At 33.5% G+C, this 16680-nt stretch overlaps 1 protein-coding gene across 1 annotated transcript in view; it reads left to right on the top strand.

Moving 5' to 3' along the window:
• LOC118205239 (mitochondrial disaggregase-like) overlaps nucleotides 1-16680 on the top strand; it is a 114938-nt gene that overhangs the window by 20107 nt on the left and 78151 nt on the right. The window contains exons 2-4 of the mRNA XM_085815037.1: nucleotides 2844-2895; nucleotides 13251-13337; nucleotides 15720-15823. Of these exons, the coding sequence (XP_085671163.1) occupies nucleotides 2844-2895; nucleotides 13251-13337; nucleotides 15720-15823 (243 nt within the window). The remainder of the gene's footprint in view (nucleotides 1-2843; nucleotides 2896-13250; nucleotides 13338-15719; nucleotides 15824-16680) is intronic.

Raw genomic sequence — 16680 nt, 5'->3', positions numbered from 1 at the left:
TCATGTAAAGGCAAGCACTAACGAGATTATTTACAGACAACTCTTCGCTGAACAACTCTTCGCACAGGAACAAATATAGCAGTTATCTTCCAGTTTATACAGATGGGTCCAAGTCAAAAGATCATGTCGGGATGGCATTTGTAATTAAAGACCACATGGAGGGCAGACGCTTGCACAATGATTTCTCTGTCTTAACATCTGAACTAACTGCGATATATTATAGTCTTTTATACATCTCAAGGCTCTGCTACAAAAAGTTTATAATTTATACAGATTCGTATACTGCTCTTAAATCATTAGAAGCTTTTCCTAATACTCAAAATCCAATAATAGTGGATATTCTCAAAATACATATAAACTTAATGAATCGTGGATATGAAATCCTTTACTGCTGGGTTCCCGGGCATGTGGGAATAAAAGGGAATGAGCTGGCAGATATCACAGCAAAATGTGCTGTTGAACTGTCCAGTCGTCTCATCCCTTTTGCAGACATCTGTTGTGTTGTGAAACAAAAGATCCGAAAAAAATGGCAGCAACTTTGGGATGTTCAGCTTCAAAATAAATTAAGACATGTAAAACCTAGAATTGAGCACTGGGAATTAACCAAAAATCGTAAGGAGGAAGTTCTTTTGACTCGCCTCAGAATTGGTCACACTAGAGTGACACATAGCTACCTTTTAAAAGCTGAAAATGAACTTGTTTGTTTTAACTGTAATGTTTGTTTATCTGTTCGTCATATTTTAATTGAGTGTCCATGTTTTAATAGGCTTCGCCAGAAATATTTTAATAGCTGTGACTTGCCTCTCGACCGTTTAATCGGAAGAGAGGTCAATTGTGGTTTGTTTTATTATTTGAAAGAGACTGGCTTTTATTACCAAATGTAATTTGTTTTGAAGACTGTGTCTTGAATTTTAATATGTGCTTTTAATTTGTTTTTATAGACTTCATCCTCTGGATTTGGTACATTTGTCTACTTGTTTATTTATTGAATTTTAAGTCATGAATTGTAATCATCCCATCTCGTGTTTGGCGCACTATAATCATCTTTGTTTTTTGCGCCATAATTTCTCACTCACTCACTCACTCACTTATTCCATGTAACAGAAGGATTGTCTGAAAATTGAACTAAGAATAATTTACAGAAGATCAGATTTCAGAAATATGACTGGTTTCATTAGTCTTATACAATTTATTATAGAAAACAACTTACAGACTGCATTTTTGGAAACCTATAAACTGCTGCTAATTATCTATACTCTTCCTGTGACCACTGAAGAAGCTGTGAGATGCTTCTTAATTCTAAAACCAAGTAAGACATTTTTGAGAAGCACTAAATGCAAAGACAGACTGAGCGATCTAGCCATGCTCTCAGTTGAAAAAAAGCTTAATAAATGATTTCCTTAAATTCAATGAAAACATTATTGATTTGCTTGCCTAAAAAAAAAAGGGGGGGGAAGTGGATTTAATGTACAACAATTGTACTTGATTATTTTGTAATTGACATTTAAAGAAAATATATTGGAAGCAATATTATGATTTTATTACATTCCCTTATCAGAAATAAAATGCTAATATTTTTTTGCCTATGAGAACTTGTTTTCTTTAAGTTACATTGTTTTTCTTTAGCTTGTGAAAACATAAATGTATTTCAACTTGTAAGATACGTCATATCTGTGTGTTTAATTTTCAGATTTGTTTTCTGAACCTCTCTTTAAATAACACTTGAGCTGCCACTGGTTACAATATAATTTTTTTCTGTTGCTTATCGATACCATTAATTTCTTTAACTTCTCTGAAATATATTTATATTGAACTCTTAACAATACATCCTGATTAATGTCCAGATAATCCATGAATGTCAACTGTAATGCTGTAATTAATGTACAGGTATCTTACAAAACCAAAATGAATTCATCAGAGATTGTTAAATGGTAACATACTTTGTGTTCTTTAAAATAAGATTTACTTGAAGAAATATTAAAATTTGAATTAACTTCTAGTTTTTGTTTTGAAAATCATTCACAGCCCTCTAAGTGGCACTTCATTTTAATCTGCTCATAAAGAGTTCTAGATTAAGTAGCACAATTTATACAGTTACTTATTTTACTCTTTATTTTTATAGCGTTTCTTTCATTCAGATGACATTTATATCATTAATGGGTTTTTAAACAATATTGCAAATACTTATGATGTCATTAAATTTGTATTCAAGTTATAAAAGAGGGTTTAATTGAAGTAGTAATAAAATTTGAATTAATTTTTAGTTTTTGTTTTGAAAGTCATTCATAGCCCTGTAAGTGGAGCTGTTTTTTAATTTGCTCATAAAAGCTGTATTTAAACAAGATTTAATAGCTGGATTTATGCAATCACTTATTTTACTTTGTATTTGTTCATTCAATTTATGTCTATATAATTAATGGCTATTTTAGACAGCGCTGCAAATACCTACATTATCATTAAATTTGTATTCTATTTATTCACTGATATGGTCTTAGCAGCTGCTTTACACATTCCAATATTCAACTTGTTAGTTTCTCTTGATTTAATGTATAAAAAATATCTCCGATTGGTAAATTTTTGTAGCTTTTACAACTTTTGTCTTATGCTTTCTTCTCCCTCCTGCATTTTCAAAATTTTGAGCACCAACAGTATTTTCAGATTTTTATTGCTGTCACCTATTCATCAGTAGTCAGGAAATGAAATAAAGTAGTTTGTTAAAATTTTGATGCATAACATTATCAATGTTTCAAATATGCCACATGTTGTAAAATCATATGATTTTGTTTTATTGTTTGTTATAGTCTATGTTATTTTAAAATAACTAAAAGTTTTTGATTTCATAGATGAACAACTGTTAAGAGCTGCAAAAATTGGTAATGAAAAAGAAGTCATAAGGTATGCTATTTCTAAGGTCCAGAAAACTTATTTTTAAATTTATTTTTCAGGTTAATGTTTTATTTATCATAAACTAAATAAAGAAATATTGATGTTTAAATTCAATTTATTTGATTATATAATTTCACAAAATATTAAATTTTCCCTCTAGGATCTTAGTATTTATTAACTGTGATAGGCATGTATAAGAGAGATTGAATCTTTGACTATGTTGAATGAGGGTTATATGGAAAATAAGTTCTGTGATATAATAATTCCTGCACCCAATATCATGACTTCAGTGACTAAAGAAATCGTCATAACAGAAATGTTCACATGGTGAAGCACTGACATATGTCAATCTAAGATGATTCAGACTGCAAAAGGTTCCACTGACTGTGAAATTCATTCCATAATTTGCTTTTTGAATATGGCAAAACTGTATGGCAATACAACTATGAGTATGGGAATGATTAGAAGATAGCTTTGATTGTTCAATTCAGGTGGAACAAATGTGCACGATGAAGTGAGAAGTGACTGGTCATCTGCTGTGATGGATGAACTGTTTTGTCAGATTGATAAGAAAAGTCATTCAAATAGTTGTTTCACTGTCTCGTGTTTTTCTTTGGTGTTTCCTGAAGTTTCATGTAATGTTCTATATGAAATGCTTAGGTTATAAAAAATGTGTGCACAGTGGGTATCAAAAATGCTTACACTGTAGCATAAAGGTAAAAGTTTTACTGCTGCTTTGATCTTTCTAAGCTGATATGATGCTGATGGAAACAGACTGTTGAACTGCATTGTCACTGACCACGACACCTGGATTTCCCATGTCATGGTGTCATCAAAACAACAATTAGTGGAATGGAAGTACCCTCCCTTGCTTATCCGGCAGAAGTTCAGATGGACCATTTGCACATGCAAAATCTTTTTGGGACAGAGATGGTATATTGGTGGATTTCCCACCCAAAAATAAAACCATCAATACCATTGCTTAAGGTGTGATATTGAAAAAAATCTGTGAAATGCCATTCAAAACAAGAGACATTGCTTGCTTAGTGATGGTGTTATTTTATTGCATGATAATGTCAGGCCACATTGTGCTTGTGTAGTTCAAGCTTGCATTGAATATTTTGGTGGTGAACAAATGAATCATTCACCATAAAGCTAGATGTGGCATCAAGTGAGATGTGATCAAGTGACCTATTCAAGTGCAATTCTTGAGTAGCCAGTGTTTTGGTCACATTGTGTGCAGCCACTTTCTATGATACTGGAATACAAAAAACCTCAGTACTTCAGTGTTGCTATGGAAACAGCACGCAAAGTTTTCATTTTGTAGAATTGAGTTCTGCACCTGCGTTGGGTGATGTGGTGTGCTGGAGAGAGATATTACAGAGTATGTGAAGAGATGCAGCATTTTTGCTTTTCGTCAGATTGTTGTTATGCTGGACATGATTATGGTGTGGTGGAAGGTATTGTTATACTGGATATGATTATGGTGTGGTGGAAGGTATTGTTATACTAGATAAAGTTTATTTTTATAAATTTGTCTTCTGCTTCACCACTAAAACTCTACAATATAATAAATGCCTTAATGGACTGAGCGACTTTGTTAGAAAGTAGTGTAATGTTTTTAAATCATTATTAAATCCATATCTTTCTCTGTTTCCTTTTACACATCAGAACTTACTCTCTGAACAGTCCTTGTACATGTGTATATAGGGGGGCACATGAAAATTGGAACTGATATTCAATCCTTAAATTAATTGGTTGTAAGTATATTTTATAATACATTTCTTATGGTGGCCCGCGGGTCGCATGCGGCCTTCTTATTCATTTTGTTGGCCCTTACCCTTCTTACTGGGAAAAAAAAGTTAGGTAATCATTTGGTGGGGAAAAAAAAGACCCTTCTTACTGCTTTAAATAATAAATATTAAATATAATAGTTAAATAATGAAAATTATATGGCTCAGTGAGACAATGAAAACTGTTGTAAATATAATAAATTTAATGAGGCAAAGCCCAGAAACAGAGAGCATTTATTGCATTTGTGGACAGTTTGGATGCTGAGTATGGTGACATTTCACTGTACTGTCAAGTGTACTGGCTAAGTGCTGGAAATTGTCTGCAACAGTTCTTTGGGTTGAGGAATGAAATTCTCGCTTTCCTCAAAAAAGAAAACTTTGGGCATGAGTATCAAGAAAAATTTGAAGAAATCCAGTTTTTAAATAATCTTGCTTTTCTGACAGATTTAACATCCCATCTAAATGCTTTAAACTTAAAACTAAAAGGCAGCAAAAAATATATCCCAACTTTATGGACATATTGAAGGCTTTTGCAAAAAAAAAAAAAAAAAAAAAAAAAAAAAAAGTAATGAAAACTGCACTGAAGGCAACTATTACGCCACACCTCCCATTTTGCAAGCAGCTGAAAGAAGAAAATGACACAAATTTTAGTATGTTTTGGGAAATAATTACTGATACCAAGAAAGAGTTCCAGGATTTTGACTCCCTAAAAACAAAACTTTCATATTTAAACAACCCCATGGAAGTAAGTGAGGTGCCTTGCGACTTTCAAATGGAAATTTGTGATCTTCAGGCAGATCCATTCGACCAAACTAATAAGTGTGATGTCACTGAACATTTCTTGAAACTGATTTCTAAAGAATGTTTTCTCAAACTGCATAAATTCTCTTTGCAGATGTTATCATTGTTTGGCAGTACATATGTGTGTGAAAGTGCTTTTTCTGCTCTCAAACAAATTAAACCAAAAACGAGAAATCGCATTGAAAGTGCTTCACTGGATTCGAGCGCCAATCATCACATTGATTCCTAGACTGTAAAAAAAAAGTGATATATTAAACTAGTGATTTATATGTAATTCATTTTCTTTCTTTAATGTCTCTGGCCCTCACTCTCCTATACTAATGTTTGATTGGCTCTCGGGTAACTAAAGGTTGGACCACACTGCAATATTATATCATGCTCACTGGAATACCAGCAAATATCCTTTTATTTAAAAAATTCTTGAACGGCCAATGGCCTACTTGATTTATTGGTAAAAACTCTTACGTAGTTGAGACCATTAATTGAAATTAAAGATTTAAGATTCAACAAATATCCTCTTTATTCCTCTTCCTGAGGTCAGTAGTGGTTGAAGGACATATGTCATACTTGAATATGCAAGTTTTTTTGTCTTAATTTGCATTTTTGTATATTTATTACTTTTTTATTTCAAGTATTTAATTTGGTCATAAATCATGAATAGTAACTTTGATATACTTATACATCACTAAAGGCCATTTACCCTGTATAAAGAATGGAGGTATTTATGTGCTATTCTATTTAAGCATCTCACAGCCATCAGCAAGTAATTACACTGATTCACTTGTTAAGGTCCTGCCTATTTCCAAATTACATTTAATATGCTCAGATATGAGGAAGTTCATGAATAAAATGATTAGGCATAGTGAAATCTAAAGTATGTATCCTTGAAACTATTCATTTTCTTTCGTATTGGAAAAAGCACATATTGTATATATTTTACAAAATTTCTCTTCATTTGCCATGCTTTTTACTGAATAGGTTTTTCTCTCACCAAGCCTTCTCCTCTATGAACAGGGGGAATAATATGCAAGATAAAAAAATATGAAACCATAAAATTATTCATTTGTACTTCCCCTCTTTATTCTAATTTAGTAATAACTTTTCCTAAATTGCACTAAAAAACTAACCTACATTATGTCATCTGCATTGCATAGAACTCCTAGTCAACCCTCAAAACTTAAACAAAGGATTTCTGACTTATAGGCTTTCACTGAAATGCTCACTCACTTTTTCTACTCATTTTTGCCTGGCTAGCTCATGTCTCATTGTCTTAATGTATCTTCTATGATTTACAAATGTGATAAGTTTATATAGAATTGTGGGGTGCTTGTTGCACTGATTGTGATGTGAAAAGAAGAAAATGTGTCATAAGAAATTATTAATTAAGAATTAAAATCATGTCTCAAAAAAGTAATCTCCTCATGTAAAAGTTATCTACAAAGTATTCAACATCAGAAAATTTCTTCTTCTATTGCACAATAATGCCACCACCATCAATAAATAACCAGTGGCTTTGATTACAATTATTTATGTCTTCTCACCCACATTCCTAAATCACTACATATACGTGCACATATGTGTTGCATCGCATAGAGCTTTTGGCCAGTCACCATTCAGAACTTAAACAAAGGATTCCAATCTTACAGGCCTAGCTGAAAGGCATAGCTAAATGTTATATGAAGGTATGTATGTGTGTGTTTCTAGGCCACAGACAAGTTAATTGCAGGTGCTCACTTGGCCTCCTTCTAACCAACATTGGCCATCACTGGCACCAAGGCAGAACTGACTTTCATCAGAAAACACAACAGATCTCCAATGAACTGTAGCTTAACGCCACTGACATAGCAAACGAAAGTGGCTTAGAGTCTGTGGAATGTATACTACAGGGTGTCTTGCTTGGAGCTATCCTTCAAGTAACCAATTTGTAAGAGTTCATTATGTCATTGTGTTGCCAACTGCAGCTCGAATTTCTGCAGCAGACATGGTACTATGTGCCACAGCCATATGCCGAACATGGCGGTCTTCCCTCTCAGTACTGCCACCTGGCTGCCTATTACAGAAAGAAAATCCACCACCTCATGACCCTACTACGCGACCTCATTCAAACTCACTGAGCTGTGGATGATGGATCAACTCACTATGTCAAATCTCAATGCTCACGAACTTTACAGTGCATATTTAAAGCAAATCTGATTTGCGTGTTCATAGTGGAGATTCTAGTGTTGTTGAAAAATTTGTTGTGTCTGCCATGAAGCTTCATGAGATCATGTGCTGGCCTAAATGAACATTTCTCAGCAATGAATTTATAAAAAACAGCAATCCTTCGTTAGTTTCCTTCCACATAATTCTTTCTCTGTATGTTACTTTCATCCCTCTTTTCCTTGTCACATTTATCCTTTCGCAGTACATGTCTGATTACTTCATCATCAGTTTGAGAGAGTGTGTCAGGAACAGAATTGTCTACATCCACCCAATCCTGAAACCCCATCGTCACTGACTTCTCTGAATGCAAGATTTTAATGCATCTAATCATCACTAAATGCAAAATGGCACATGCACTGGATGTGTTTCAAAAATCAACAGAATCTTTTCATCTACAAATATAATCATAGGCCAATTTACGCCAACAGTGATGGAAAGTGATATTTTTTATACCTTTAATAACAAGAGGGGGGAAATGCGGGGCGTCTCTCAATGTGATTTTTTTAAAAATTATTGACACTACCTTCAGAGTGTGCATATTGACTATGTGTCAATGTGCAGCTGTGTATGCTGGAAAAGCTGTGTATGCTGGAAAAAAGCTGTGTATAAAGAATTAATAGCTCATCTATATATTCTGATAACCTCTTAGTTTTTCTGGTTAAATAAGACTTGTTGGATAGCAGAAACAACACTAATGCTTTCTACATGTAAATCTTGAGAATTTTAGCTCATTGCATATTTTTTATCTCATAAGTCAAAATTTTGGATTTAAATATAGGGCTCAAGAAGTGCCATCGTTGTCTGTTAAATTTTATCGCAATTTAGTTTAGGTTTCTAGATGGGATAGTGTTTAATGACGCAGACTGTTATACCAAAGGGTTTGGGTTCGAATCCTGGAAAATGCATGTATGTTTATAAGCATATAATGTGTGTGTGTCAAGGAGACACTTAAAATACTTAGCAAGCTGAATCTTCTCGAGAGAATAAGGAGATCCTCAGACCGCCCCTTGGGGTGTTCGGAATGCCAGATTGGAGCGGAAACTTTACAGTTAGCTAGGTACAGCAGTATTTCAATCACCTATGGTACTAGAGAGGTGCTGGCCTGGTATCTGTATCTGTAATTTACTTGACAAAATGTATCGAAGTTAAAAATTATTGTACTGTAATTTATTGAACCAAGACTACATTAAATAAAGTTAGTTGCTTATTCTTTTCAAGTAAATTATGTATTTGATTATTGACCTGTTTCTTTAATATTTTCGTACAAAGCTGGGTCAGTATACATCAAAATTGAAGACTGTAATTACCATTTATTAAGGTATTCCAATAAATAGATTGTGAAGTTTATTTACTCATTTAAATGTGTATTCTTTAAATGCAACTTTGTAGAGACATTAAGATTATTTTGGAAGCAAGAGAAGTAAAAAATGAGTAACGCCTTCATCGAGAATCGAACCGTGGACCTCGGGAATATGCCCTAGCATGCAGACCACCACACCACGAAGACATGCCAAGAAGGCGGGAGAAATATCTTATATACTCCTCCTTTTAAAGGGCGATTGGGGTTTTAGGGGACCAAGTTGCCAAATCTTGGGTGTGGAGAATCATCATCCACCACCCCTTTTTTAGTTCGGGCATCACTGTAGAGACATTAGGTATTTTTTGGAAGCAGGAGTCATGAAAAATGACCAATGCCCTCACCGGGAATTGAACCTGAGACCTCTCGATACGCGCAGAGTTTGGAACCGTCACACCAAGAAGTTAAGAGAAATACCGTATAACTTTAACTATCTGCTGTGAAAAATTTTGCAGCTAATTTTTTTGTAAGAATATTAATATTCAGTATTACAAATTTCGACACCTGCTAGATTGATTTTAGTTGTTAGGTTTTCCTTTTTACTAATTCTCTTTTCTTTAATGGATTCTTTCCATATGCTTTGAATTACTTCTTTGTAATTCCACAAATCTCCCTTCTAAAGTGTGACAGCTTGTTCTAATAATGAAAAACCAATCTTGGTAGATAATTCTGGAAAAATGCTGTGTATTGACATTGTAAATGCTTTATGTTATACTGTAAGAATGTTTCCTCTTTCTTGATCTATTTTAGGATAGCTCTTGTTTACAATTAAAATGCAAGAGCAACAGATATATTTAATTTTTGCTGGGTTTTAACGAAAGTTTTTCTCCACCACAAATATCGTCTGCGCAAACTGTTCGTGTTGCCGTGTTTAATCATATTTATTGTGTTTAATCATTTTTGGCATTTGAAAGAAAGAGACTTGTTTTAGAACACTGTGTTGTGAAGTTTACAAGAAAATATCGTTATCATTAAGTACAAGATATCTAAAATGGAACTATCACACCTGCCAGATTAGAACCATCATTTACTTTCAGTTCTGTTGCAAAAAAGTCAGCTACAGAATGTCACCAAATCAGAGGGTTGGTACCAAAAGTTCAGAAACAAGGACTATGACATTCAAGAAGCAGAGTGCTCTAGCTGGCCTACTTACTTATTTACCACCAAGGTGAGTTGCTATACTGCCTGTTATATGACTATCAGGATTTGTACTCAATTGGTGGAGCATTCTGTTGCCGCTATTTCCAGCCAAAAATCTCTATGAAATATTAAAATTTTTAACGGAAAGTTACTTCGGAAGATGGGTATTCGTGATCAGTGGTTATTAAAGAGACCCTGTCGAGACTTTGCTGAATGAGGATTTTAGCAATGTTTTGTGCATTGTGATTCTGAGTTTACAGAGAACATGTACTCTAGAAGTCAGGGGTAATTTGGATATAAGAAGTTATTTGGATGCATTATACTGAACAATATAAACTGGATATATTAATGTACACTGTGCAAAAAAAGAAATGATACAGTTCTATATCTCCCGCTCTATCAAGCCGATTGACGAAATTCAACTTGTGTTTTTCATGTCTGGAAAGCGTGACTTAGGATATATATTAGATTTATGTAGCTTTGTTTTAAGAAAGGTATTTTGATACAAAATCGGATTTTTTCTGAAATAACATATAATGTTTTTTTCATATTTCGATTCTACTACTCAAATTACGCCAAACTACCAAGATTTGTAAAAATCGCACAAATATTTTTAAAAAAAATTACCTCTCAAAACTTTAGCTCCAAAATGTTAATCGAGTTTGGTATATGTATTTATTAGTCTTTCTTTTTTTTATTAAACTTATTTGATTCTTCCATTCGCATTTCAAAATTCAGGTTCATTCCAAATAAAATTCACCCATTATTTATGATTTATTTTTAAATAATTTTTATAAATTTTTCAAAAAAAATTTGAGTTATAATATATAAAATTTTTACCATCATCTTGAAGTAGACGTATTTCTTAGCATATCTGCAAAGAATTACAGTTTTTTTATATATTGGCACGTTTTGAAATTTGGAATATTTGTTGAAAGCGATAATAACATCAAATGTGGTGTAGGCACTTTGTTAAAATTATTTGAAAGTAGGAACGATGCGACTTTTTTCCCCCGCTCATGCACAATATAAAAAGATAGGGATGAGGTGCCATTTTTTTCTGCTCCGGCATAATGGAAGGAAAAGGAAAACTGGTTTCCATTTATTAAGAAGTTTGCCAAGTGAATTATTCTTGGCACAAACTGAAAAAAGTATGCTGAGATAAAATTTTTGAATTTCTCCATAAATTTTGCACCAAATTTTACAAAATTTAATATATAAGCATAATTTAAGTCATAGAATCGAAATGTGAAAAAAAATTGGTATAATATTTCAGAAAAGTCTGATTTTGTGTCAAAATACTTATGTTAGAACAATGCTATATATAAATCTAATATATATCCTATGCCGTGCTGTTGAGACATGAAAAATGCAATTTTAATTTTGTCAATCGGCCCAGTAGAATGGGAGATATAGAACTGTCCCTTTTTTTTTTTCGCAGTGAACATCATATGTGCTGGGCACATATTTGCAGAATTCCTGTGTAATACGTATTTGCTTGTCACAGTAGTCACTTGTGGTATTCAGTTATTTACAGTTCACTTTTAACCTGCCTGATAACTGAAGGTGACGCTGAGAAATACAAATCAGTGTATAGAGTTGAAAATTTCTGTGTTCACTGAAAAACGTGCGGTTCACTTATATACAGAGCACCATTTTATATCTGCTTGGCATTTTGTACTAGTTACTGATGCAAAACACATTGAAGATGGGACTAAAAAATAATAAGTTCATTATGACACCACTCAGCTGCTAGATCTGTGCTGAGAACATTTTTCTTTTTTTAATTCTACATTGCCTTTACACTTTCATTTCATGGTTCATGATGTTCATAAGGCCCACCTGTGAGAACTTGTTAAAGATCAGTATGCAACCATTCGTGAGCTTGCTAAGTAGTTAGACGTTAGTGCCATGTCCATTAGTCATGCTATGCATCACATAAACTTGATATACAAGTTCAGTTGGTGGGTGATATATGAGCTGACCAAAGCAGATAAGGCCAGACATGTTCAGGCGTGTACTAATCTGCTTGAATATCAATGCAAGGAGAAAATTCCTTACCGGATTGTCACTTACTTCAACAACTCAGGCTGAAAAGGAGGTTGGATTGCCCCCAGTAAGCCCACCGGTAGCATCACAAAGTGCAATTTGACTAACAAAAAGATCATGCTTCATATCTGGTGGGACTTGCCGTGGTATTATCCACCCTCGACAAGTTAAACCCTCGACAGTAAAGTGTACAGTGAGATGCTAGTCAGTGTTGAGGCTACTATCAAGGAAAAACATTGAACTGAGTCCAAGCGCAAAAAGGTTATACATCAAGATAATGCACGATCACATGTCTGCATTCACTGGCTGGACTCTGTACGGACTTGAATTCGATCTTTTGCCTCACCCATCATATAGCCCAGACATTGCTCCTTCGGACTTCTACCTTTTTTCACACCTGCAGCTAAATCTTGCTGGTGCTATCTTTTTTCCTGCTCAGGATGCCCGAAATTAGGTTGATCTGTTTTTGGACTCATGGCTATCAAGTTTCTGGGCTGAAGGCTTTGAAAAACTACCAAAACATTGGCAGAAAATCATAGATTTGGGTGGTGATAACAACTTTCACTAAAGACACTGCTTTCGTGGGTTTTTTTTCCTAACTTTATTTAGAAGTTTTTTTTTTTTTTTTTTTTCACGGAAAGCTTTTATTACAACCAGATATAAGCATATTAAACATACCTGAAATTAAAGTTTTGTGTGCTGTTATTGAGCGCTAGAGGGAAAAGTTTGTTCTTTTGTAGATAGTGAAAATTATTAAAACTAAAGCCACCAAATTATAAAATTTCTCTGCTGGTGATTTGAAATGTTTCATGCTTTTTATATTTTAGTATTACATCAGGTGCTTTTAAAGTTATATTAATTGCTTATTTAGCATCAAAATATTTTTTAAATAGTATGTATTTAGCTGCATTTACAGAGGAATAGTTTCTAGAAGGGGGAAAAACGCTAACACTTTTCAATTTTTATCCTAATGTTTCACAATTTTAGTAATGTTACGAAGCACTGCATTCTTTATTTTGTAGGTTAATTAAGAGTGGAGTTGATGTAAATCAACGTCATGTTTTTGGATGGACTGCTTTGCAGGTTGCTGCTATGAATGGAAATTTGAAGTATGTTGTCTTCTGTTGTGGTTTAAAATATTTTTATTATTTCTTTGAAAATTTTAAGTGCTTATATTTTTAACATTATTAGACAATGCATATGTTCACCAAACAAAAGGGAAGAAAATATTTAATGCAGTTAAAAATAATTAATTATAATTGCAATTTTATAACTGCTTTGTAAATTTGCAACTTATGTTAAATCACATGCTTATAATTTATTTGTCATTTTTTTGTAGATTTATTTTAAAATTTAGGATGACCTTAGCTTAACAACCAACCATAATAAATAAAAATAAGCCTTGAAAATGGTAAACACTTTGAGTTTTTTTTTAAACGAAAATGTGTAAGTTGCATGTATTTTAAGTAAAATATAATTTTTTAGTGCAGTGTTAAACTACACTGGTGTGCAAAACTTAAGCAACAATGTAAATTTTAATCAGATAGCAATGAAATTGCAGAAAAGGGGTTCTTGCGATCAATACAATGAACATGCAATTCAGTAGAAAGGTAATGCGTATGCAAATGTCAAGAATAAAACGTCACAGATGACATGAGCGTACACTAAACGCGTGCGGTCAGAGCATTCATTTCAAGACTACAATAAAAGAAAGGACTGAGACTCAATTAAAGACATTCGCTACAAGTTCAAGTGAGTTCTTTTCTGAAATATGGCTAGAAGAAATCACCTGGATGACTTCACAGGTGGAAGAATGATCGATTCTTGGAAAGCCTTCCACACCATAGTTACAACTGTTAAAAAGGTTGTTGCCCCCAAGAAAACAACTGCAGTGGATGACCAATATATCATCCTGCAGGCTAAAAGAGCCCGAAATCAGTCAGTTTACCATGCCCAGATGCCTTCACAAAGGTGGCCTATTCGTTTGCCGTCCTGAACGCTGCATCCCTTTGAAAGTTGCCATCAGCACCATTGTTTAAAGTGGTGCAAGGAGCACAAAAGTGGACATTTCATCAATGGAGTTGTATCTTCTTTATGGGTGAGAGTCGTTTTAGTGCCACAAGCGATTCTCAATGCCAGTTGATTTGGAGAGAGGTCGGGACACTGTTTCATCCCAGGAAAGATAATATCAGCCAATTGTAATATCACGGAAAGAGACCGTTACTGTGGTCCTGGAGTTCTCATCTGGGGAGGCATTATGCTGAACGGGCAGACAGAGCTCCACATTTTCAACAGAGATTCTGTAACCAGAGATTGCTATTGTCAGGAGGTGATCCTTCCCCATGTGTGTCTGTTCCGAGGTGCCATTGGACTTCATTTTTATGGATGACAGTGCACGGCCGCACCGGACTCCTGCTGTTCAGAATCTACTGGAAAGGGAAGATATCACTCGAATGGCTTGGCCAGAATACTCACCTGATTTAAATCCCTTAGAACATGTGTGGGATGCTTTGGGAAGACACCTTGCTGCACTGTTACATGCTTCGGGGAACACCCAACAACTGAAACAGATGCTGATTGAGGAATGGGCACTCTTACCTCAAGATCTGTTGGACAATCTGGTACTGAGTATGGATAGACGGTGCAAAGCAACCATTGCAGTAAGGGGACGGCATATCCCATACTAAGGAACATATGCTTGTTGTTCTTCCTCATGTATAATCATGTGTAATGATACTGTGAGTACAGTAAAGCATGTTTTTATTTGATTCCATACTGTATGCATTATATTCATTTTTGCTCGACTATGTTTTCGTCATTGTTTAAATACAAAATGCTGAACTTCATGTCTCTCAGATGATTTCTTGTGGAATTATGGCAAAAAGAACACCTGTTGTGCAAGTTTTGTATATCAGTGTATTGTTAGTTCTTATAATTGACTGTTTAATGTATTTCTTTATCTAAATAATAAAACTGAATGAGAAGTACTTAAGAACATGAATATCCTATGAGCAAATGTGAGGGAGCTCTTGTCAAAGTAGGTGTAGATTAGAATTCAGTTTTAAAACATGTAAATATATAAAAATATCAAATTATGAAATGCTGTTTTCTTTGGCTTTTGAAGAGTGGAATTTTATACATTACAAGTTAATTCTCATCCATAATCATTGCTAATAAATCAAGAATATTTCCTTGTCAAAATGTATCGCTGTGATATTTAACAGTAGATAAATTTACTTTATTTAATATGCATTATTTTTGTTCATTAAAAAATTCATATTTAAGAATATTAATACTAGTATTAAAGAATTCAGTTTAAGAATTGTATTTCATATGATTAATTATATTATGAAATCTACCGTAATTCACATATAGGCAAAGTATAAAGATCAGTTTTAATGCAGAATAAATTTATTACATTCTTAATGTGTAAGCTCACAAGGAGACTTCATTGCAAAATACTTTTGCTTATTTTTGTACATTTTATGTAGAGTTGTTGAAACATTACTGGAGTTGGGAGCAGACGTTAACTTGGGAGATGAATTTTCTAATGTATACCAAGTAGCTAAAGATAAAAGAGTGCATTCCCTGGAAGGTATGTATTTTTATCACTTTACCATTAAAGCTCCCACTATTACCTCTTCCCCCCTCAAGATTCAAACAAATTTAGTCCCCTCCTTTGTGAATAGATTGCTATCATATCTCTACTAAGAAAAGTGCACATACTAATCAGAATAATAGAAATAATACAAGGTTTAATAGCAAATTTAAAGAAATGCAAGTATGAAAAATTTAAATAAAAGCAGTTTATGCCAGTGAAAAGTGTAATGAGAGTTTTGCATGATCATAAGCATATTTATTTAACAATGCTTGCATGATTATAAACATTCAACTTTGGTTATTAAAATAATTCTTAAAACTTAGGCAAATTTGAAAATAAAGACAGCACAAGTTCATAAAATTTCTTACAAATTAATATTCACATATATGGTATATTACAAAACAATTTTAAATTTAGTATTTTTTTTTACCAAGCAAAATTTTAATAAAAGGATTTTTATATTTTCTGATTATCCTTACTCCCTATGAAAACTCTTGAAAAGTATTCGTGAGGCAACATAGTATGTTGCCAAAATAATTATGTGGTAACTCACAATGTTGCAAAAATGTATTTATTTGGCAACACAAGTGTACACATATCTGGTTTGGTTATTTGGCTGTGTGCAATGCAAAATTTGTTCAATTCTCTGATTTCTTTTAAAAATGAAAACAGATTATTTTACACATGGGAAGAACAGTGCAAAAAAGTGACTGAAGCATTTCTTGAAAAAGTAAGTGTTTTAATACTGATGTTTCTTGCAATTTTCATTTTATTGATAGATTGTTTTGTTATGGAATTAGTGCATCACTTTTTTGTAAATGGCTCTTGTTGTTGGTGCATTAACTTGGCAA

The sequence above is a fragment of the Stegodyphus dumicola genome, chromosome 1 (genome assembly GCF_044657685.1).
Source record: "Stegodyphus dumicola isolate Sdum_Otavi_A_Nest chromosome 1, ASM4465768v1".
Lineage (NCBI taxonomy): Eukaryota > Metazoa > Arthropoda > Arachnida > Araneae > Eresidae > Stegodyphus > Stegodyphus dumicola.
This window is presented reverse-complemented; position numbering and strand designations above follow the sequence as displayed.